This window comes from Spermophilus citellus, assembly GCF_964194105.1.
Source record: "Spermophilus citellus genome assembly, chromosome: 5".
In the NCBI taxonomy this organism is placed as follows: domain Eukaryota; kingdom Metazoa; phylum Chordata; class Mammalia; order Rodentia; family Sciuridae; genus Spermophilus; species Spermophilus citellus.
This window is the reverse complement of record NC_138186.1, coordinates 105172108-105197594: the sequence shown is the minus strand read 5'-3', so window position 1 is coordinate 105197594 and position 25487 is coordinate 105172108. Positions and strand designations below refer to the sequence as shown.

At 35.8% G+C, this 25487-nt stretch overlaps 1 protein-coding gene across 1 annotated transcript in view; it reads left to right on the top strand.

The window, feature by feature from the left end:
* The window catches only part of GPR63 (G protein-coupled receptor 63), a 41134-nt gene extending 16225 nt beyond the window's left edge, over window positions 1–24909 (top strand). Inside the window, exon 2 of the mRNA XM_081296383.1 lies at window positions 19271–24909. Within this exon, the coding sequence (XP_081152509.1) occupies window positions 19421–20680 (1260 nt within the window). The 5' untranslated portion in view covers window positions 19271–19420 and the 3' untranslated portion in view covers window positions 20681–24909. The remainder of the gene's footprint in view (window positions 1–19270) is intronic.
* The last annotated feature ends 578 nt before the right edge of the window (window positions 24910–25487 follow it).

Sequence of the window (25487 nt, the reverse complement as noted above, 5' to 3'; positions counted from 1 at the left end):
AAGAAACATCAGTATGAAGGAAAAAGCATTTAGTTTTGATTAGATAACTAATTTTGAAGTCTTGGGAAACATGTGCCAAATTTGTTATTATTAAAGAGAAGTTAAATGTATAACCCTCATGTAGATAGGCATATGGGATTAGATGGATTAGAGATTTGCTAAGGGACAATTTAAGAAAGTGGAGTGGCAAGCTGAGGTGTACCCAGAAATTCAGATTGACTGTAAGCTGAATTTAAACAAAACAAAACAAAGACTGTTGTGGAATTACACAAAAATGATAAAAATAAGCAGATTTTGTTTTTTTCTTTCTTATAAAATAGCATAGATTTTGACGGGGTATTTGTGGGAACCTAAGAGGTGATCTAGAGATTAATATGAAAAGATAGGCACAGATATTTAGATTACTAGATAATAGTCTTAGGAAATATGGGGTGCTTTTAAAAGTAGTGACTAGATAAACATATTTAAATTTTGTGCTTTGGGGAAAACAAAAATCCTGTTCTTCTCTGTTTGTAACAGACTGATGAAATTACATTTCTTATATAACAGTAACAGTTGAATTTTATGAAAATCAAATATTTATGTGTCTGTGCCTTTTGTGAGATTCATTCATTTGGTGTGTTGCAGTAGTTTGTTCATCTTCATACTTATATCTCATTTCATTATATGAATAGTTCACATTGATTTATCAGATCTACTATTGATAAACATTTCTCCTGTTCCAATATTTGGTTATTTAAAACAGTACCCCTAGGAATATACTTGTACTTGACTTTTGGTGCCCAGTGTGTGCACTTTGTTCCATATAGATTTTCTCTGGAGTGAGATTGGTGTGTTAGAGTAGGCTTCACTACAAAATGACCAGAAATGGCAAAACACAGTTACCAATTTACACTCCCAAAACAGTGTATGAAAGTTATATTTGTACCACCTCCTCAATATTTTTTACTGTTGTTTAGCACTAAGGTTTAGTCATTCTTTTGGATTCTGTGTCTTTTGAGAATTTTATTTGCATTTCCGAGAACCCTGAGGGAAAACCCCTTTAGGTATAACATGGTTTTTGTTTATTCTCTGGTTATTTGGATATCTTTGTGAGGTTTTTGTTCAGTTTCTTTGCTCATATTTCAACTGAATTGTCTGTGTTTTTTGTATAAATTTACTGATATTTAAAGTGTGTATTTCCAAGGTGTGAGTCCTTTATCAGTTTTGTGGTTGCACTTCTGCCTCTGTCACCTTGCCTTTTCGTTCTTGTAATGATGCTTTCTGATCAACTTATCCATCTTTCCTTTATAGCAAGTGCTTTTGACATCCTGTTTGAGTTTTACAAATAAATTCCATTAGGAAACTTAAGATGAAGAAGACACTTAAGCTAACTAGAGGTTAGTGTTTGGTTGTTGTGAGGCCAGTTCAATTTCTGTCTGTGCCTATTCCAAGAGTGAAGTCCTTCAGAAGTCATTGCTGTCTCCTCCCAAGAGTACTGACCCCAGCTTCCAACCCCTTGGGTGGCTCTTGTTCAGCTTCTCACCTTTCAGCAGCCTCTTTTGTCCAACTTTCAAGCTTATCAGCTACCTTTAAGCCTCTCAGCTGCCACTTTTCAGGCTCATAGCTTCTCAGCTGCCTTGAGAAAACCTCTTAGCTGGTGTTTTAGAATTGGCTCATGACTCAGGGGACAAGTATCATAGATTACAGTGCTACCATACCTTTCCATATTCTTCTCCCTGAGGTCTTGTCCTCTCAAGTTTTGCCCTGCTTTGGAGTTCTTAGATGTCTTCAAAGAGGATTATCAAAACTATTTGGTATAATGGTGGTTCTTGGTGGGAATGCTGGTGTACCACAAACTTGTCTTTCTTTGCCAGAAGAGCAAGTCCCTGGGAATGCTTTTAAGGGTGTTGATATAACATCCTGGATTACTGTTAGGTTGCCCTTTCATTAGTGGAGTATCAATTTACTGGAATTATTTTCATCTTTTAAGTCTTTGAAAATCTGCTAGACAAAAAGTAATACTTTATTTTAATTTTACTTTTTATTCTAGTGATACAGAATACTCTTTCAAATGATGGTTAGTCTTTTGCCTTGTCTATTTATGATTTACCTGTTGAATACATAATTTTCATGAATTTTTAAAATTTAAGATCACATTCTCCTTTGTAATGTACCGATTTCATAAATCTCCACAAATGTAAAAAGTGAAGTATATGTTTTGTCTTTCTTGTGTGAAGTTAAATTATTCTCATCTCTGGAAGCATTATTTAAGTGCTGAATGGCAACCTTAGCAGCTGCAGTTTATAGAAGTTTAAGAGTTAGTGTTAGACTGACTTCCAAGTTCTAAAGCATGCCCATACTAAAGCATGCCTATAAAGCTTTAGATATAATCTAAAGCATTCTCCATTCACATAATTTATTTTACTCTAACCAAGTGTTTGGATTTCCAGAAATCATCCAGACAACTGAAATTTTAGTCAGCATTTTGAAAATAGTGTCTGAGGATGAGGGACAGTGGAATTTTCCTTATGTTAGGCATCTTTGGTTCTTTTAGTTGAGGAAGTATAATTTTACTCATAGAAATGTCCTTGTTTTAGTCACTGTCCTATATTTATTTTTGGTCATTTCATCAACTCTGCATAAAGCACTAAAGTACAGTGTCTACTCTCATGCTGACACAAATCCTCAGGGAATGGTGTTCTGAAGAAAAATGGAAGCCTCTGGGGAAGGCTGGTCTCCAAATAAAACCTTCAAGGTATTAGCCCAGGGGTGTGGACTGGATCTAGGGACAGCAGTTTTAACATTGCAAATTGCTATATTAATGAAATAAAAGTCCCTTTTTTTCTTCTTAGGGTGACGAGAGAGAGGCAAAAAGCATTTTGAAAAAAAGCAGAAACTTTGGAGCCAGCCCTCTCTGGGTTCTAGTTATAGCTCTCCCAGTGCTGGAAGGATGTCATTCTCTGAGCCTCCATCTGTGTATCTTGGGGAAAATAGCTTAGTAATAATATATTTCAAGGACTGGGACATAATAATAAGGGTTATGGAAAGGGTAAAATTGCATATTTTATTTTTTTCACATATTCTCAAATTAGACTTGTTCCCCCCTTAATGTGTTGATGATTCCCAGACAGAGCCAGGTTATTTGATTTCTAATCCTAGATCTACTATTTACTAGCTGTGTGATCCTGGGCAAGGTACCTAATTGCTTTGTTGCTCAGCTTTTTCATCTATAAGAGGACAGTTATGATGCCTACCTTCTAGAGCTATTAATCATACTGATTTTTGTACAGAGTGGTGTCTGGCTAATATGAAAGCACTAAGTACTTGATGAATATAACTAAACACCCAAGGCTGATATGAATTGGTTATTGTTACTAATAAAGGTAATGGGAGTAGAGAGAGGATGAGAGGCAGTGGTTTTGTTTAAGAAATGGTGGACCACTGGTAAGAGAATGTATATGATAGAGTTTTGTTAAGTGAAATTTGGCAACTCTGAAACTGGCACAAATTCACATGATTGCTGTTGCTAAGTAGGAATAGCAGAGTGGTGGAGATTTTCACTTTTAGCTCACTCTTATGAGAAATTGCAGAGAAATGTTTTTACAAGAATGGTATCCATGGTATTCTCCACTGTCAGGAAAAGAGACCAATAAGAAAAGGAATGTGACTTGAATGGAAAATGCTTACATGTAGCACTCAACCAGCACTGATAAATACGAAATGTTTTTCTCATTTAGTTGAAAAGTTGCTAGGTATGCATGTGTGCGCGTGTGTACACGCACACAAATAATATAATTTCACACATACACATATATATATATATGTATATAATATTGTATATTTTAGAAATAAAGTTGGCAGTGAATAAGTCTATGGACTATTCCCTGAGTACTATTGAATTTCATATTTGCTTTGAATTAGCATAAATAATACTAGAGCTATCCTTTCTTTGTTGAATTTTTATAATTATCATATCTTACATTCCAGGTAGTGCCAATCTTCAAATAAGATTTCATTTCAATTCAAGTGTAATATGTAGTGGACACATGCAGATGTGCATCTCTCATCCTTATGGCTCACCCTTATGTTAGTGAACCATAGCTGCTTCTCTCAGACAAAGATCAAACAACAGAAGACATCTCAAAGACAATGCAAACTTGTCGGTGAGACTCAAGGGTGTGTATGTATCTGTAAGATGAGAAATGAAATGCTTTTTATGGCAGAGTCATTTACACAGTCATTTACACAGAGTTTTTTAAAAAGAGAATAAAAACATATGGGTTCCGTGGTTTCTTAGCGTGAACTTTGAGAGCATTTCTACTACTGAAGATTTTTAAAGTTTGCACTTTATTTTCTGAAGACTTCTTTTGGCCATAGTAGGTATTTTAAGATATATATATCAATAAAAATATCTATATCTATGTAGTTATTCTGAGACATACAAAAAAGTTTTACCAAATGTTACCACCAATACCGTTCCTATTTTATTGGTTTGGTTATGCTTATGTGTCTCCTATAGTTATTAAATGACCACAAGATGGCATGTTATAAATAGTAGAAGGTGTCTGGAAAAAATATGTATGTATATATAAATTTAAAATCAAAAGTTTCATCCATAAAAAGAAATAGAGATAAACTAGACTTCATTAAAATTAAATTTTAGCTTTGCAAAAGACTCTGTTAAGAGGATGACAGGGCAAGTTGTAGACTGGGAGGAACTATTTGCAAACCCCTGTCTGACACATGATAAAATGTAGATTTAGAAAGAACTCCCAAAACTTAACAGCGATAACAAAGTAATTTGAAAATGGGCAAAAGAGTCAGAGAGAAATTTCACAAAAGAAGATATGTAAATGGTAAATAAGCCATGAAAAGATGTTTAATATCATTAGCCATTAGGGAAATGCAAACTGAAACCTAATGAAGTTTTATTTTTGTTTTGTGGTACTAGAATTAAGCCCAGGGTCTGTTTACTACTGAGCTGCATCCCCAGCCCTTTTTATTTTTTTTTATTTTGAGACAAGGTCTCACTAAGTTGCTCAGGCTGTTCTTGAACATGATCCTTCTGCCTCAGCCTCTTGTATCTCTGGGATTACAAGCATATACCTCTAGGCCAGGCCCTGATGAGTTCTTACTGCTCATCTGCCATGATGGCTAAAATTAAAAAACAGGCAATGCTAAATGCTAGTGAGAACATGGAGAAACTGAATCGCTCATACAATGTAAAGTAGTACAGCTATTCTGGAAAACAGTTTGGCAGTTTCTAATAAAATTAAACATGCAGTTACCTAATGATCCAGCAATTGAACTCTTAGGCATTTATCCAGAGAAAAGAAAACTTATAATTACACCAAAATTCATATGTAGATGTTCACAGAAGCTTTGTATATTTTTTACGAAAGCTGGAAACAATGTCTCCCAGTGGGCAAATGGTTAAAAAGTTGTTGATCTATGTATTATTATTCAGCAAGAAATAGGAACAACTACTGATGAATAAAACAGCTTGAATGAATCTCAACAGAATTATGCTGAGTAAAAATGTCAATCCCAAAAGATTACATACTGTATGATCATATTAAATTCTTAAAATGATAGAATTATAGACTCAGATAATAGATTATATCAATGGTTGTCAGGGGACAAGGGTGATGGGGGAGTAGGATGGAAGGGTGTGTGTCCTTAAAAGGGCAACAAGTGTGATCCTTGCAGTATAGAACTGTGTCTGGACTGTCCATTGTCAGTATCTTGGTTGTGATATTTTATATAGTTTAGTAAGACTCTTGGGGAAATTGGATAAATAAGATATGAATATTATTTCTTAAAACTACATGTGAATCTACAATTATCACAAAACAAAAGGTTTAAAAAATACATATTACTTGGTTTACCTCTCAGATTCTAATATATAGATGTCATTCTAAACTATGGAGACAATATATTTAAGTTGGATCAAAAATATTCCATAACTGATTTAAACTCAATTTACTATGTTCACCTGTAAATTGGTTATTTATGAAGAATCAGTTCATAAGAAAACATGATATAAAGGTTATTTGCATTTCCCCAGTATTTTCTGAACCTAAGAACAAGTGAGAATGTGAACAAATCAATGAGAAAATATTTTTTATACTTTCCTTGAATTTCTCCAATATCTTAGCATTGGTATACATATTCAAACACTATTGCAGAGCACAGGTATGACCAACTCCATTTCTGTAGCTGGACTCTCATTATTATTGAGAACAGTGCTTCCCAACTTACTGGCAAGTTGAAACAAGTCATAGCCTTTTACTTTTCCTTAGGCTAGAATAGCAGTGAATTTGTAAGAAGAGCTACACCTGAAAGTTTGACACCTGAAAACATCTTAGCCAGAGACCCTCCTAACAGTTCTGCTCAGTGTTAGCTGAGTCACTCACTCAGCTATAAAGAATATTCTTATATAGTTAGGGTTTAATGTATTGTAATTTCCTTAAGGCATGGTTTTATTCTTTCTTTCAAACACATTGAAAATATTCCTGTGACTCAAGTTAATTATTTTTACTTTCTCATAAAAATATAAAAGCAGCTGGGCGTGGTTGTTCATACCTGTAATCCCAGAGACTGGGGAGGCTGAAGCAGAAAGATTGCAAGTTCAAGGCAAGCCTGGGCAGCTTAGGATACTCTGTCTCAAAATTAAAAAAAAAATAATAACAATAAAAATGGCTGGGGATGTGGTTCAGTAACAGAATGCCCTGGGTTTAATCCTTAGTACTACAAAATACATATATACATCTACAAAAGCACATGAAACATGTTTGGAAAAAAAAAAAAAAGGAAAATAGCACATGCCAACCATCATTAATACCCTACTTTCAACATTGTTTCTCTTCAGTCTATGTGTGTGTGTGTTTGTGTGTATGGTGTATTTACAGTAGGCAGGGTATGGTGGCACAAGTTGCTGAGGCAACTTGGGGAACTGAGGAACTCCTGGGTTCAATTCCCTGTACTGCCAAAAAAAAAAAAAAAGTTACAGTGTATGCAGTATATGTGTAGCATTTTATACCATTTTATGATCTAATATTATATTCTGTTTGTTTTAATCAGCTTTTTCACTGCTGTGACCAAAAGAGCTGATAAGAACAATTTTAGGAGGAAAAGTTTATTTGGGTCTCACTGTTTCAGTGGTCTTAGCCCATAGACAGCTGGCCCCATTCCTCCTGGGCATTCCCCCAGGGATCCACCTCCTCTAGCCAAATCCTACCTGCCTACTGTTAGTATTCAGTTAATCCCTATCAATGGATAAACATACTGGTTAGATAAAGACTCATATTTACAGAATATTTTTAATTTAAAGGAATCCCAGAATGCTGGGCTTTTAAAAAGCATCAGTCACCACCTGGCCTTAGTTACAGACCTAGGCAACTTTCTAACTGGTGCCTTATCCCTGGGTAGATAGTGTCACCACAACATAGTGCTAACCAGAAGGGGTACATAGAGTACACTTGGAGCAGAGAGAGGGTACTTCCTCCAAGATGAAGCATTGAGAAGGATTCCTGGAGAGAGTGATGTGTTAAAGAAGATGTAAGGGTGACCTAACATCTTCTTTAACACATCCTAACATGACCGAACAAGTATGGAAGGCTCTCTAGAGAGGGACCAGCAAGTATCATGGCCAATCCCCACACTAGTCACTGCATGGAGATGGAGCCCTTGTTCACATGAGTACCTCCGTGGCCCAGAGGCCCTATTCTTCCTAGATGATGGGAGAATGGGTAGTAGTAACAAACATTAAAACAGGTGAGCATGTTGTAATCTGGGAAAGAAAAGAGGGGGAAGGCATTTCCCAACCACATGTACATTCTTCATATTTTCTGATACGTTTTTTAGGTGATCATTCTTCCACACCCCTCAGTTCTGAATTCTTGTCAATTATAAGTATGTTGGATTCCTCAGTTGATGAAGATTTTGTATATATGTGTGTACACATACCACCATTGCTGTAGTTGATGGGAATCTATGAATGTGTTAACAAGATTCGGATTGTGATTTCCAAAAAAAAAATTTCACTGGTATAGTTTGATAGATGTATTTAAACAAGGAGGGTAAGGCTTCCCTTAATGAAGCAACACCATTTTGGAGACTTTTACCTAGGGACATAGTCTTAGCAGTAAGATGGAGGAAAAACAGTTAAAGAATTTCTTAAGAGGTAAAATTCACAATACTGAGTCACTGGTTTTGTGTGCTGGTACAGGGATGAGTGCTATTTTGTGGGAGTGAGTGAGTTTGCACTCCTGTGGCACTGGATTGGTAACCTATGAGTTTGTGTTTAGTCTCTCTCTTTCATGGGCCTGCTTGCCTTTCCACTTTCCACCATGAGTTGAAGCCCCTTGCTTGAACCATGTCCTTGAACTGCCCAGATTCCTGGGGCATACACAGCTTAGAGTGGCTACTCCAGAACTGGGAGCCAACATAAGCCAGTTTCCTTTATAGATCACTCTGTCCGGAGTATTCTGTGACAGCAATGGAAAATAGACTAAGATGATAGAAGGAGATATTCAAGTTTTAAAAGAGCAGTTAGAGATGCAGACTGGCTTATAATTTGTCTTAAGATTTAGAACTCATTATCTCATAAAACTTGATATTTCCTACCATGTGTTGAATTTGCAGTCAAACATCATCATGAGAAATGTCAATGGTTGTGAGTAATGGTCTGTGAATTATTAAAAGCTGATGAAATGAAATCAGCTGCTTTTTGGCTAGTAATAGTTTGAGGCAGGAAAAGATCCTCAACAGAACAATGACCTAGTGAATGTGAGCCACAGAATAAGACATAGAAATAGACAACAAAGGGAATATGAGCGAAACTCATCACCCACGGAGCACTTTTTTTTTCGTTTTGCATTTCTAGAAAGGTTTCAGGTTAATCTTGTATTAGCCACTTAAAAAGTACATTTTACTAGATTTTAATTATAATTAGTTTATTTTTCTATTAAATGCTGACCTTTCTTCCCACTTGAGTTTCAGTTTTAATTGCCATCAGAAGTCATTTAGGATATTCTCCTTTGAAACAGCCCTTGCTAACATTTAATTTCCTCTTAGTATTTGTTGGAATGACTAACATGAATGCAAATAAATCATCTTGCTTAATAATTTAATTTTTAAAATGTCCATGGAAAAACTGAATGTTCCTTTGAACTATTAGAAAATTTTTTCTCTTTTGTGACTGAAATTAGAAATATATTAGGAATGAAACTGTGTTATAGACTCTTGTCTATGTAGTTCATGTTGAAAATATGCACAGAGCTTTTTTTCCCATAAGCTTTATTTAGCACAGGTTTCAAGTTGAATATACCTTAGAAATCAGTGAAAATCTGACACAATAAAGATTTTATTTTTATTAAAAACAAACAAATACAAAAACGATAAGGGCTGGAGGATAGCTCAGTGGCAGAACATGTGCTTAGCATGTGCACGGCCCTGGGTTCAATCTCCAGCATCAAAGATAAAGTAATTAATTAAATAAATTACATAACTTTAAACCAACCCTCCTCTACCCCATCCCACTCTACTCTATCATTGCACATTATTTTTTTGATTAGTTTATTCAAAACTTCCTTTTACTGTACTTATGGATAAGTGAAGGAATAACAGAATTCAACTGAAAAAATTGTGGATATTACTTTAGCAATGTAAATATATTTGTTAGCTATTTTTTAAAATTGTAAAACAAGATGCCCAATGAAAGTGATTGCTTTTGATTTTAATGAAATAAAGATGAAATTTGAGCTGCTGCTTTATTTCCAGAATTCAGAATACTTGCAGTATATTTGCTTCTCTCCTGTGTCCTTTGCTGACCTTTCCCTCTTGCTAATTATAATCTTTAGACATGGTAAGGGTCTGATGTAGGCAATGAATAGGGATTTGGTATGATTTATCTTCTTTCTTCTCTGTTAGTTTTCTCATTACTTTCATTCTTGAATCAGAGGAAAGATGGTGACAGAGGGAGTAAGCCTTGAGGGCTAAGTAAAATAATTCGTGGCTAAGAGTGGCAGATAATAGAGGAGGACAATCGTGTGACAATTCTTCTTCTCCTGGCATCTGGCCAGGAATGAGAGATGCTCCCTAAGCTTAGATAAGAACTCTCCTTTCTACTGTGTTCAACACAAAAGTGGAGAGTTTGAGTAAAGACAGTATTTCGAATCTTTCCTGTTTTAGTCTACTACAGTAATGAATCTACTGTACATTTGGGAGCTATTCTTATAGTCCTCTTCTGGTCTTTATAAGCAGTCCACTATGTGTTCACTTTGCTTATTGAAGGGCAGAAGAATTAGAGAGAAGCATTTGTTTCAAGGTGGTGCTGCTGGATCCTTTCCAGCAGCTGGGATAAAGGCCAGACTTCAGAACATGTTCAATGAACACATTGGTTTAGACGTGTTGTGCTGGGACTGGAGAAGGTAACAGACAGAGGTCTCTACTGGGAGCCCTGAGAAACTTGAGCCCACGTTTTTTGCTTGAACTATTATAGAGAAGATCTTCAGTCTCTGGTTTGCTTCTCACTCTGGTCTCAATGGTTGAAGGGAGGGTGATACAAATACATGGTTGCTGATTGCATTTTAACTATGTTTAGAGTATATAGCTTTTTTTTTTTTTTTAGTGCATAACTTTATGATAGGGTTGATAGGTCACAAATAAGATGGATTGTGGCCTACATCCTAGAGGAATTTCACACAGGAAACAAGAAAAGTGTGACAGAGTAATACAGATCAGCATTGGTTTAATTTGAAAAAAAATCTACAAAACCAGAAATAAATATGGAAAACATATTTTGCTTCTTTAGTTTGATATCAGGAAAGAAATCTTTTTTGTCAATTTGGTGAATATTTTGCTGTTTATGTACATATGCATATATGCATGCATGCATATACACATTATAAATGCACATGTACATATACAACAATAGATCATATGTTATGTTATTCTTCAAGTAAATGTTATTCACTTAGTGTATGATGTACATTTCCTGCTATCAGTTCTGTAGATTATCCTATTCGTGATAGCTGCATGCCATTCCTACTATGCCCTTACAACAACAATTTATTTAACTTTTATCTCATTGATGAACATTTAAAGGAGGTTTAGTTTTTTTTACTATGAACTAATGCTGTGGACAACATCCTTATCTAATTGTGCCATTGTTTGTGTAGTATAAAATTCTAGACAATATTTAAATTGTTTTTTAATGTTGAAGAAAAGTATTGCCTGGTTACCCTTCAAAAAGTTGCACCAGTTTTAGGCACACCATTTATTTACAGTAAAGATATTAATTGCATAAATAGTTGAAATGCTGTACAAGATTTTAGCTATTATGTTTTATTTTGATAGCACTTTGTAGTTTGTAATCTACTTTAATTATCTCAGCCATCTTATGGTGTGGTTTCATATCTGTATTTTTTATAAATTTATTTTTAAATTTGTTCTGATTAGTTATAAATGACAGTAGAGTGCATTTTGATACATTGTACACAGATGGAGCACAGCTTCTCATTCCTCTGCATTTTTGAGATGAGGATCTTTGAAAATCAGATAAGTTTATTGTCTTGCCTGAATATTTCAGTAAGTAAATAGAAAGGCCACAACTTTGACTAACATTTTTTCTCTAAAGTGCTTTTGAAATCCTTATAGTAAGATAAAGTTAGGAAAGACTTGAAGTGGGCCATTCTTAGGTGATATTTTCTTAGCATTTGTGTAATTTGATAGGTTTTAAATATTAGTGGGTTACCGTGGATTTGAAAGGAAGAGAAAAATACAGAAAATGATTCAAATCAAACTACATATAAAGAGAACATATCTATGGAGCCATGAAAGGATTTTAAAAAAAATATACACACACACGCACACTCATACACACACACACAAAAAAAAAACACACACACACAGGCAACCTGATGAATTTTAACATCAAGGTAGACTTTTACATAATGACTATTTCTAAGGGTATGGTCTATAGTGTAATGCTCCCATCCCTTTTGTAAGAATGTCAGTCTGAACCATGGTAGAGAAAACAGGCAGTTAGACTCTGCATTTAGCTTGTACTCTTAGGATGTAGGCCACAATCCATCTTACTTGTAACCTTGGCCATCTAAACTGCCAAGAGAAGGCTAGCAAGGTTCTCCTAGAGGGGACAGAGATGCAGACAGGACTGGTAAAGTCAGTATACTCCAGCATGTATGTGGATCTAAGGGTGGTCTCATATCTCAGACTGGAAATGGAGTTTGATTTTGAAAACTTCAAGGCTCAGAATAAGATCATGCAGCAAAAAGGAAAAGTGGGGAGCAAAGGGGGAAAGAAGAGAAAGGAGGAGAGGAAAAGCATCTTAAGACATGGAGACAGGGAAGAGATGAGGGAAAAGGTCCTGTGTAGTTGACTGGAGTTCAGGGCAGCTGTCCTACTTTTTGCTCCTCCTCTCTGCATTCCCAGTTTTGACTGAGGGCTGCCTCGAAGAGTTTTATGGAATTCCTGAGCACTTGGACATGTGAAACACTTCTCTGAAAAACCGCTGGCCTTTATATTACCTATCACCACAGTATCAGGAAAACTTTTGGGGGCACTGAAACAATTGGCATTAAAATCTTTCCTTTTACTTATTAAATACTTTTATTAGGATTTTAGAATTTCCCTTTCTTAATTTGTTTCATATGAGGTTATGCTTAAAAGGTGGTCATTCTGATTATAGAGACCACATGTGTAAACTAATTTTATTACTTTGGAATTTAATTGTATTTGTACCACATAATATTGGTGACTTCTACACTGGGAATCACTGTTAAGATTCTTTTTAAATCGAATCTCATTTTTGGAAACACAAAGTATTTGAATTTCCTGTACATATTTAGATTCCATATGTCATAGATTTCTTGGCAGACCTAGACATTTGTAATCAAGACATCAAGCCCAGCATTTAGATGAATGTCTTCATTAAAATACAGACAGAATCTTGATTCATTTCTCAATCAAATACATTTCTAAATCTATTGTAGCTAGTTTTTAAATTTAATAATATGTCTTCGAAAATATATAAGTGATGTAAATGAAAAAAACACTAGATGTTATATTTTTCTTGTACCTGTAACATTTCTGCACATTATTCTCAGTATTACCAGTATAGAGCCATTGGTCAAGAGCAGAGTTCCTGGGTTTAAATCTCAGTTTTACCCATTATTAGTAGTGTGACCTTAGGTAAGTTACTTGACCTCCCTATGGGACAGTTTTCTCTTCCTTATAATACTGATTATAAAAATAACAATAATATCTAAGAGTTTCTGTGAAATTTTAAATAACTAACAAACTCAAAGAGCTTAAGACAATTCTTTTTTTTTAAGAGAGAGAGAGAGAGAGAGAGAGAGAGAGAGAGAGAGAGGAGAGAGAATTATTAATATTTATTTTTTAGTTCTCAGCGGACACAACATCTTTGTTTGTATGTGGTGCTGAGGATCGAACCCGGGCCGCACGCATGCCAGGCGAGCGTGCTACCGCTTGAGCCACATCCCCAGCCCTTAAGACAATTCTTGACATTATATTTCCTACCCAAACTCAGGAGAAAAGAGGTCATTCTCTAAGAATAAACATTGTACTAAATCTCTTGCTATGTCTGTTCCTTTATGCTTCTCAATACTGAGAATTCTAAATGCTTTGTTTTTGAGTTCTTGCTCTTTATTCCAAAAGTGTAATTGCAGTGAGTATGAGCTTCCTGACTATTTTCTTCTGATATACACAGGATATTGTGTGAAATGAAGGAGGCACAGGATATTATAAACATGATGACATTATGCTTGATGGTTTAATTTGCAAAAATACCCAGGATATGGGTGTATTCTAATAAGAGGAAAGTCTCCAATAATGGAAGTAATCCTTATAATCAGCAAGCTACCAGATGCCTGACTAGTGTTTCCAGGACATGATGCCATATCTAATAAGTTGAACTTTGGTTCTTATGTTGCTAGATTGAGTACTCAATGACTGTGGCCAGATTGGATTTGGTGAGAAGTCCATGTTGCTGAGCCCATATATAAGCTACTTCCCTTCTGCCATGGCCATATTGTTCATGAGCCCTTTGGTGAAGAACAGGGGTGACTAAAGAAGGAGATTGATTAAGCTCCATAAATTTAGTCATCTACCTGATAATTAAGTCCTTTTCTCTGAGATTGTTATTCAGTGTGCTTTAAATGACCAGTCAGCCAAAACACGAGTCACCATTCATGAATGATTGTACCTATGCACCTCTGATGTATCTCCTTTAAAAAATGAACAACCAGGTATATTGGTCAAAGTCTTGCCTGGTTGGAGCTTTTCCCTTTGTATGTCCTTTAGGGCTCCCAAGGAGAACCCTCATCGTATCATATCACTCTTTACTTTTGAGTGGCAAGCATATTGTATAACACCATTTTTAAATCAGACCTGGATTTTTCTTCTTTAGTTAACTGGTCATAAGAAACCTCTCAGTGATGCTACAGGTTAAGTTTAAAGAGAGGATCAATGTATTAAGAATAGGAGTTATGAAAATCTGAGCCACTTGCTTATATTACCCACCTGTGCCCATAGGATTTGCCAGGCATGATTTCACATATACAACCTCCACTTAAGGTTTAATGTCCTGTGCACTTATTATTATTATTATTATTATTATTATTATTATTAGGTATCAGGGATTGAACTCAGGGGCACTGGATCACTGAGCCACATCCTCAGCCTATTTTGTATTTTATTTAGAGACAGGGTCTCACTGAATTGCTTAGTGCCTTACTTTTGTTGAAGCTGGCTTTGAACTCACGATCATCCTCCCTCAGCCTCCCCAGCTGCTGGTATTACAGGCAAGCGCCACTGTGTTGGTTGTGTTAGAGTCTGTAAACAAGTCAGGACGGCGCCTGGCAAATGTTAGGGTCTGTAAACAAGTTAGGATGGCGCCTGGCATTTTGCCAGAGGGAGTGGTTTGTGAAGTAATGCCAGAGAGCCATTAAGTGTGGAGATTCCTTATTGGTTGACTGCTGTATCTAGTTTATGTTAATTAGGATAAGCTTTGTGGAATGTATATATACTCCTCCTGTCCTACAATAAATGGCTCCCACTCCTGCTGTATCAATGTACACAAGTTGTTCGTCACCCCCCGGTTATTTTGCTGCAGCCGGACTGCGGCAGGATGTACTCTTAATTTTTATGGCTTTGGAGGTCAAGCAAAATAAAGTTCAAATGGAGTGCTCATCTTGCATAGTTTTGTTCCAAAAATCTAAATGTCTGTGTGTGATTCAGCTGTAGGGTGTCTCTCAGTTACTATATATTATCCCTGACTGCCACAGACAATTAAAACACCAGTGAATCTGTTGAATTATACAGACCAAGTGAAAGAATAGCTTTCATAGCAGTCTGGACCTATTTCTGAGTCTTATTCAAACCTGGAAGCTTTTCAAGTTACTTGATAAATGGGTCAGAATAATGTCAAAATGAGGTGTATATTGCCTCAATGGGGAAAAAAAGCACATGCTAGATTCTATGCCTCTTTTTGTAGTAATAGGAAGAGGGAGATAACATTTTGTAAGAGATAGCCTGACATTATTAGATCCCTAGAATATTTACAAAGATCAAGTGCCTCTGAATTTTTGAAGGAATTTCTCCACCCTCTGACACACATATATAGGGAAGTTACTACTTACTGTTGAGTCAGCATATGATTGGATAGCATGGCAGTGTATGGAATGGAGTGGCAATCAAGGTCCCTATGGACTATATTATGTCTGTGTTGGAGAGTTGGTAGAGTCCTAGTAGGATAGTAGGAAGCAAAATCCTTCAGATGGTCTTTGCTAACAAATATAAAGAAAAAAACAGAACTTGATGGATCAATAGTTGTGTGCCAGATGCCAGAGAATATGTTGATTTGCTCCAACAATGAAACCACATCTGGTACCCAAATATGTCCATTTTTTTGCATGATCAATTAGGCAAATTGAATGGAGATGTGGTTGGCAAGATCTTCATCTTTCAAGTCCTCAATGGTGATCCTAATCTCTTCTATCCCTATAGGAATGAAATTGTGCTTTTGGTTGTTATTTTCATAGGTAGAGGTAGTTCCAGAGGTTTGCGTTTGACCATTACACCATTATAGCCTTACTCCAGATTAAGAAGCCAGTGAGAGAATCTGCTGACTATGTCTGTACCAACTTTATATTTCAAAACTGGGAAAAATAACCATGGCATGAATTCTGGGATGACTGGGAGTTGGTCCTGAGCCCATAATCCATAAATCATAAATCATGTGATTTCTTTAAATACCTGCTCAGGATAGTGAGACACAGTACCACAATACACTCCAGGAATGAGTGTTAGTTCAGAGTCATATTCAGCAATCCCACAACATTCTGAATATTTTCTCTTTCTCCAATGTGCATTCACCCTGGTAATTGACTGCAGGTGTTTTGGGGGAAGACTGAGAGGAAGAGATTTATAGTTTAAATATTTGGCTGTTTCATACATGAATACATGACCAGTGTAACTCCACCTCATGTTCAACCACAAGAATGGGATCCTAATTAGAATAAGTTATAGTCCATGTATATATAATATGTCCAAATACATTCTACTGTCCTGTATATCTAAAAAGAACAAATAAAAAAAATTTAAAAAAAAATGTTGCCGTGTAACAAGGTCCTTCTGTAAGAGGACCTGGCTTCCTTTTACTCAAGGGCTATAGGACTGTGTGTTGGATCAAGTTTGAGAATTTATTGAGGGGCTGCATCTTTCTATTTTTTAGCTTTTCTGATTATGTAGATTAAGTAGGATCTATTAGGTTTCTAATGGTCTCTAGAAACACCAAAGATCTCTGCAAGTCAAACTATTCTGACTACAGGTTTCACTCAGTTGCCATTATGGTAACCATGCTCACTTTATCTCTGGGTAAATGCTGTCACTCAGCCTGTGACCCTCTGTGATACTGTCATCCCCATTCAATCCCAGTACCCCATTTCTAAATGGTAATAGTGCCCATTGTCATTCCTGACCTGCAGAGAAAGCTCTTGCAGAGATCTTCAAAGATGCTCTGGTGATCTTCTCAACCAAAGTGTTTCCCGAAGCCTTGATGAAGGCAGTGTGTCCTCTGGATCCTCTAAGAAAGGAGCTAGGTTCTCATGCTGAATGTTCTCTAAATAGTGACTTGATTTCCTTATTTGCAATCCACACTGATAATTCTTAGTTTGGTGCTTGTCAGGTTCAGTTCTACCACAGACTTGGGCTACTGGAATGGGGATGGATGCTGTCACATGATGCCTCAGAGGAGAGGAGACCCAGGACTGGAGTAGGGTTTCAATCATTTTTGATTTTTTGATTTTCAGTTATCTTTCCAGTTTTTGCTCCACGTGTACTTTCTGTGGTTACTGATTTCCACAGCTTCTCTGGGATTTATAGGGAGGTCTATCTTCCTCAAAGCATATTTCCTTGAAAGGATTAAGGATACATTGTTTTCTGTTCTGCTTTGTTAAATTAGTAAGCATCACACCATTTGCTTTTTGCCTTAAAATATTTTTTAGATGTGTCTTTTATTCATACCTCTTGTCCTCTGGGTTTGCACAATTTGCTTTAAAAAATCCATTAATTGTCTATTCATTGTGATTTGGGGGATGCAGTGTTTGTTGTGAGTCTACCTTTTTTGGGGGGGTACCTGCTGGGGGTGGACTCCAGGGCCTCATGCATACTAGGCAAGTGCTCTAATTATTTTCTCTTCAGTGACTGAAATATAGTAAGCTCTTCAATAAATACTTGATGATTAACTAAATGAATTGAGTTAGAAGTTTTTATAGTAATGGGAGGGTTAATGGCAGAAAAGTCATTATGGCTACATATACAAATATAACAACTTTAAAAAAGCACCTTTTAAATTAAACCTTTGCTTTAGTTTCACTTCTTTGTTTTGTTTGTTTTTATTCTTCAACATAGTCCAGGAAACTGTTTCATTTTAGTTTTTAAATTTTTATTTTTTGGGGGTACTGGGGATTGAACTTAAGGCTTCATGCTATACCATAGAGATATTCCCTTAACCCCCAAGGAAACTGTTTTTAACTGTGTACTACTGAAAGATGGTATATATTTTTTAAATGTGTTTTAACACAATTGGTTAAACACAACTTAAGGTGTTACATTAGACTTAAGATGTACATTTTTTCATTTGTAATTTTTCTCAGGAGGTAGACTTATATTGAGGCTGACTTATGTAGTAAGCACAGTTTTATTTTTAATGATATATATGTTTTTATACTGATTATGATAAAAAGCCTTTCAACAACTTTAGTCCCTCCCCACTGATCCCTTTTTGGTTATAAAGTTTGAGAGCCACTGGTCAAACATGGGATCTTGTCCAGGAATGTTTGCATTTCACAGTGAATATGTGAGGATGGATAAAATGTAGTAGATGCAAAGAAATAAGCTATAAAATGAGAGGAAGTAGTAAAATTGATAAGCTGACCAAATAGATCAGTGTTTTCTTATTCATAAAAACAGTGCTGGACAAAAAAAAAAAAAGGAGGTTATAGATAGATACAGGTATGGTAGGGAGCCCATAATTTGGCTATAATGTTGGGTCTGAGATCTCTCAAGTGAGATACCCACCTTTCATATGTCAAGAAATAAGTACATGAAATTTTAGCAATTACCTGTAAAAATCAATTACTTAATTCTATATCCATATAATGAGCAAATTACAATTTTGATTACAATTTCTGTATATTTTTTCCCAATCTTTTAAGAGTTTATTGAAGTCTAACAGATTTAAAGAAAGTTTTTTTTTTAAGTAAAATGTTATTTCTCAGGAAAGACCTACAGAAGGAAGAAAATTAGTTGGTGAGATAATATATTAAGAAAACCCCTAACATAAAACTTGTGTATTGTAGAAATTGGTAAGAAGTTGCATGTTTGGGTTTATTGGAATGAACCCAAATACTATGTGTATCTCTAAAGCTCTTAAAAAATTAGTACTCTTAGGAGAACCATATAATACAATGTGTACTAGCAAGGGAATAACATTATTTTAAATTTTAAAAAAGTAAATAATGATGTTATAACTTTTATCTTTGGGGCAGTAATATTTTGAGATCCTTTTCACTTTATATATGAATGCCATGAAATTTCCATCATGGTTGACTCAAAGTAAAACAACAGAACAATGATATTTTCAAGGTATGAAAAAGAGCAAACTGATCCTACATGAGGTAAGAACTCAAATGTTATTTCCAAAGCTCATTTCTCACTTTTCATGTTGTGGCCTTGTTTTCAGGCAGAAGAACTCCTGTGGAAGATGGAACCCTTTGTCCATTTTCCAGAATGTGTTTCCAAGCCCATCAGTGGAACCTGATACTGCTGTTCTGTGTTGAAATGCTTGAAGAACGCACACATCTTTGCCCGCACCTTCCGTCTTCCTGAAACCATGGTCTTCTCAGCAGTGTTGACTTCGTCCCATGCTGGGATATCCAACACAACATTTGTAGTCTATGAAAACTCCCACATGAATATTACGGCCCCTCCACTGTTCCAGCCTCCCAGCGTTGGTCCACTGCTTAGATACAGTTTTGAAACCATGGCTCCCACTGGTTTCAGTTCCTTGACAGTGAATAGCACAGGTGTGCCCCCAACACCAGCTGTTTTCAAGAGTCTGAGCTTGCCTCTTCAGATCATCCTTTCTGCTATCATGATATTTATTCTGTCTGTGTCTTTTCTCGGGAACTTGGTTGTTTGCCTCATGGTTTACCAAAAAGCTGCCATGCGATCTGCAATTAACATCCTCCTTGCCAGCCTGGCTTTTGCAGACATGTTGCTTGCAGTACTGAACATGCCCTTTGCTCTGGTAACTATTCTTACTACCAGATGGATTTTTGGGAAATTCTTCTGTAGAGTTTCAGCTATGTTTTTCTGGTTGTTTGTGATAGAGGGAGTTGCCATCCTACTCATAATTAGCATTGATAGATTCCTTATTATAGTCCAGAGGCAGGATAAGCTAAATCCATATAGGGCTAAGGTTCTGATTGCAGTTTCTTGGGCAACTTCTTTTTGTGTAGCTTTTCCTTTGGCTGTAGGAAACCCTGACCTGCAGATACCTTCCCGAGCCCCCCAGTGTGTATTTGGGTACACAACCAATCCTGGTTACCAGGCCTATGTGATTTTGATTTCTCTCATTTCTTTCTTCATACCTTTCCTGGTGATACTGTATTCATTTATGGGCATACTCAACACCCTCCGGCATAATGCCTTGAGGATCCATAGCTACCCAGAAGGTATATGCCTAAGCCAGGCCAGCAAACTGGGTCTCATGAGTCTACAGAGACCCTTCCAGATGAGCATTGACATGGGCTTTAAAACACGTGCCTTCACCACCATTTTGATTCTTTTTGCTGTTTTCATTGTCTGCTGGGCTCCATTCACCACTTACAGCCTTGTGGCAACATTCAGTAAGCACTTTTACTATAAGCACAACTTTTTTGAGATAAGCACCTGGCTACTCTGGCTCTGCTACCTCAAGTCTGCATTGAACCCACTGATCTACTACTGGAGGATTAAGAAATTCCATGACGCCTGCCTGGACATGATGCCGAAGTCCTTCAAGTTTCTGCCACAGCTCCCTGGTCACACAAGGCGAAGGATACGTCCCAGTGCTGTCTATGTGTGTGGGGAACATCGGACGGTGGTGTGAATATTGGAGCTGTCTGTCATTTTGGGTGATGATTGTTCTTGACTTTGAACTTTGCTCACATGGCTTCGCCACTTAAACTTTATTGTTTTTTTATAGGTTGTGTGTGTGTGTGTGTGTGTGTGTGTGCAGTGTAAAGAAAGAATGGTAATTTGTTATAGTCCTGTTACCAAGGATACAAAATAGGAAAGTTAACATAAATGTTACCTTCAGGGTTCAAGAAAAATCCTTGATTTAGATTACGGAGATTGTTTTGTTTTATTGACAGATTTTATTTTTGTGGCAGGAATCAGGATTGTGCTCTATTGAGCCTGCAGTTATCTTGAATTGTTAGTGTTTTGTTTGCTGCTAAGGAATGCTTAGTTGAATTTATCAATTCTTTTTTTCTGGAAAACACTGCTGCTTCTTGCCATTACATTGGAGCCAAAAACCCATACATCTCAGTTGATAAATGTTTTTTATTTTAAAAAATAACCCAAGGAGGTTAGTGACATTTTAAAGGTCATTACTATTTACTTTGGTGCACTTTAAGAAACAATGAACAGATTAATTCAGTCATATTTTTCAGAATTGTTTTTGTACATGACAGGTTGTGCTTCAGGAAATGTGCACTGTCATTTCTAGGAAGATGTTTTTTTTAAACAAATGTTTTATCTGCATGTACAGTTTTGAAAGAGAGAACATAAAAATGTAGAAATTTTTCAAAGCACAATAGCAACTCTTTGGAGCAATAGGGAACAATTGAGGCAACAGAGCCCCTTGCAGATTCAAAGGGGAATGCACTTGGAGGGGATGGCTGGTGCAGGCTGTGGTAATTCCTTTTACTCAAGGATTCTCACCAAGCTTACTAGGGAGTATTACCACACTTACGGGCACCTACTATTTGCCAGGTGCTGTGCATCATTTTATCCTCATGGCATTCTGTAAGGTAGATGTTATTTTTAACTTCTTACAGATGAAGAAAGCATGACTTGGACTATAATCCTGTGCAAGGTTAGTGGTAAAGCTGGGATCCAAACATCTGCTGAGATCCTGAGATTGTACTATTTTGCTGTACCATACAGACACTTTATTCAGCTTAAATGTTTCATAGTCATGAAGGAACTCTGCATATCCTTTACATTTTTTTTTTAAAAACCAAAATGTTTTCTTTAAAAATAGCTTCATTTTTTAAATTACCAAGATAAATATAAAACAGAAAGTCTGGAAAGTAGAAAAGGAAACATAAAATCACTTACAGATCTTAAAAATCTAAAGATAAAAATAAATATGAAAATAAGTCAATAAGGTGACTTTTTGATATGTAAATAAGTAACCAGCAATTATTGAACAATTAAATACAGATGTGTGTAGGCCTTGCCCTTGTGGGTTTGGAGGTTTCCAGTAGTCCAGCTGTATTAGTTCTAAATGTTCCACGCAAAACAGTTTTGATGCCCAGTGCTTCTCCTAAGCAGAGCTAGACTTTGTGAATGTACTCAGAAGTGTGTCTACCACAAAGAAGGAAGATAAATCCTTATGTGAGCCTAGAGCAGGTTTTAATAGAGAAGATCTGTGGGCTTCAAATTATTTTTCTCTTGCTGACTATCTGTCTCCTCAGGTGCATGCAGGGCCTTTGGTCACCTCCTGTTACCACTGGCATACTTTATAATAGCCAACTGGGATGGAACTATAGACTTAGGCCATAAGGGCTGAAAATGTGGCCTCCTGGCTATATCATGGGATAACTTGGTAATTTAACCATGGATTTATAACATCTTTTCAGAATTTTAGTGCTTCATAAGCCACTGGAAAAAATCAGCCTGTTTCTTCAATTGTAAAACCAGAGTTGGATTAGGTGAATCTGTAAGGTCTTATCCAACTTCAATGTGCTTTCCCTTCATATGAGACTATAGCTATTTGAAGAGCCCAGCTGATTTCAGCATCACTCTTTGGTATCCAGTATTACTTCTTTACATTTTACTTCATTAGTTATTTCTTAAAAATGCATGTCTTAAAAGCTGGTGATTTGGTATCAGGAATTAGGATGTTGGGAAACTCTGCTCAGAAATTACAATGGTGTTGGAATTCACTGTCCAGTTAAAGAACTCTTTTGGAAGTCAAGTATATTATTCAGCATGTTGTGGGGTCATCTTCAGATGATAGTCACCTACCTCTTTAATTTCTAACTTATATTAACCACAGATAAAATTGTTTTTGTCCATGGGGTTCCTTAGGACATAAATACTGCAGTAGATACTAGTAGCATGTTGATGTGTATTTTACTTTCCATTGTCAACATAAACTGGATTTCAAAAAGATATCATTAGTAAAGATATTTGAGATTCAGCTTTCTCTCAGGAAAGTTGACATGATCTGTATTCATCTTACGTATTGGTAGGTCTTGAGATTTTGTGGATGGAGTTGACTGGGCTTTGTTTTTTCTTCTTGTTTGATGAGCAGGCTGTAGGTGCTTTTGTGCCGCTGAGTGGGCAGTGCCTCCCTTGCTGAGAGCTCAGGAGAGCCTGCTCAGATGCTCATTGTTCCTGAGAGAAGACTGTGAGGGGCCTTTGTAAGAATTCAGCAACAACAATGCCGTTCTCTTTACACTGGATAATCTTGATCAGATGACAGTTTACAAATCACTTTGAAAATATATTATGTATACATTTTGAAAGCTTTAAAAAAAAGTACTATGGTGCACCTTCAATAAATTTAGGTGCAAAATTGCTTGTTGCTTATTCCCCCATATTTTCTTGAGGGGAGGAAAACCACTACTACTTATCACTGCTGACTGACATAATCAGATATGATGCTGTTTTCTTTTCCTTCTGGCTAATAAATAGGAAGTATGAAAGAGATAATTAAATAGTGTGGTCAAAAGGAAAAGTCAAGAGAAATCACAAATAGTCTTTGGTAGTGATATTTTAAACTTCAAAGTGTTTAAATATTTCTAAGCAAGAGGACCAGTACAGATTCTTATCTCACAGAGGATCTGTATTTGAGCCCAGGAATGTACATTTTTGTTATATTGAACATATTGTGTGATTGTGGTTCAGGTGGTCCCTAGGGTACACTTCCAAAAAACACTCCTGTATAAATATCCTTTAAATATTGTCTGTTTTATCTCAAAACAATTGTTTTGTGTTGGAAACTGTTATCTCCTAGTGCATGGGTAATCCACATTGAGAGGAAAATCTATGTCTGTGTGCCTGATTGGCCGCCAAGTGTGTTAGTGTGGATCTTGCCAGTGTTAGCTTTACATTCTTCTTTTTTTAAAAAAAAATTATTTATTTTAATTAGGTATATATGACAACAGAATGCATTTGATTCATTTTACACAATTAAACCACAACTTTTCATTTCTGTGGTTGTACATGATGTAGTGATCTCATTCCACCATCTTTCCTGCCCCCATAAACCCTCCCACTACTCCCTCACCTTTGCCCAATCATATTATATGTTTCACAGTAGAGCAAGAAGAGTGACTTAATAATTGAAAGTCATGACTTTCAGAAGTCTAATTACTCTAGTACTTTTTCTCCTAGAGACACCTCTCTCTAGGATATTTCTTTATGTATGTAATTTCCTGAAAAATGTGAGAGAAATGTAAAAATTCATCTAATTCCTGTTGCTCTGCTTATGCCAGTTGTATTCAATGGAAGCATGAAGTAAAATAAAATAACCTTTTTGATCTATGTATTTCTGTTGCTTACAAAGATATTTAATTTTTTGATCTTTGCTTTTGTTTACATGAAAATACTTATGTATATATTACAGAAAAAGTTTCTCTTGCTTGACATTTTATTCTACCACAATTTTTAGTTTAAGTTTAAAGAACTGCTAGGTGTAAATTTATTTTTACAACCATAGTCCTGTTAAAAATGCCTTCCTTGAAAACTCAGTTTTTATAATAACTAAATAAAAATATCAAAGCACATGTTTGTTATTGCAAGTAAATGGTAATAAATTTCTTAGATACCTACTGGTACTAGTCCTTTGTAATTAAAAATAATTTATTTTACAATAATACCTAACATATGTGGAAGAAAAAAAAACTTTGAATTTTCGGTTGTAATATTTAAATATCAAAAAGTCTGGTCATTTGTGCATATTCTTATTACCCTCAAGAAAGGAACTCCCAATGAGAAAATGAATAAATGTTTAACATTTCTAGAGTGGAGTTTTTTTTTTAAGGACTTCATTTCATTTTAGAAAAGTTTGTCATGAATAATGCTTTCTGTTAAATTAAAATCTGACTTTAGTTTCAAATCTGGCTTCTTCTGGTTTCTTATTTTCAAGTTAGCTCTCAAAGCCTATGTGTATGTGCCTTTATTCTAGTTTTATAGGTTTTCACAGTAGATCAGGATGAAATGAAACTTGACAAAAAACTATTATTATTAAAAAACAGTTTTAAGAAACTCTGCCTAGGAAAATTATGAAATTTTTACAACTGAGTCATTTAAAATTAGATTGTGAGCTGGCAAAGCAATGACAATGTCTACCTCTGTTTCAATAAAGTGATTTCATACTCTAATTCCATTTCTAATATATAAGACCTTTCTAAAATGCACATATAAATCTATGAGAAATATCATTTGTAATAAGGGTTTCAATTTTGTGCCAATTAGATATGAGTGTTTTATTTTTTTTCATTTGAAATTGCTAAATATATTTCTTCTTTTTAAATTACAAAAGAAAGTTGTCATTGAATCTACATTCATTGTTTCCTTCTGAAACAGAAAGATAGAAAAGATATAGCAAAATAGAAAAACATGCTGAATTAAAAGCATATTCACATCTACTATGAAAATAATGAACCCCATTCAGTTCA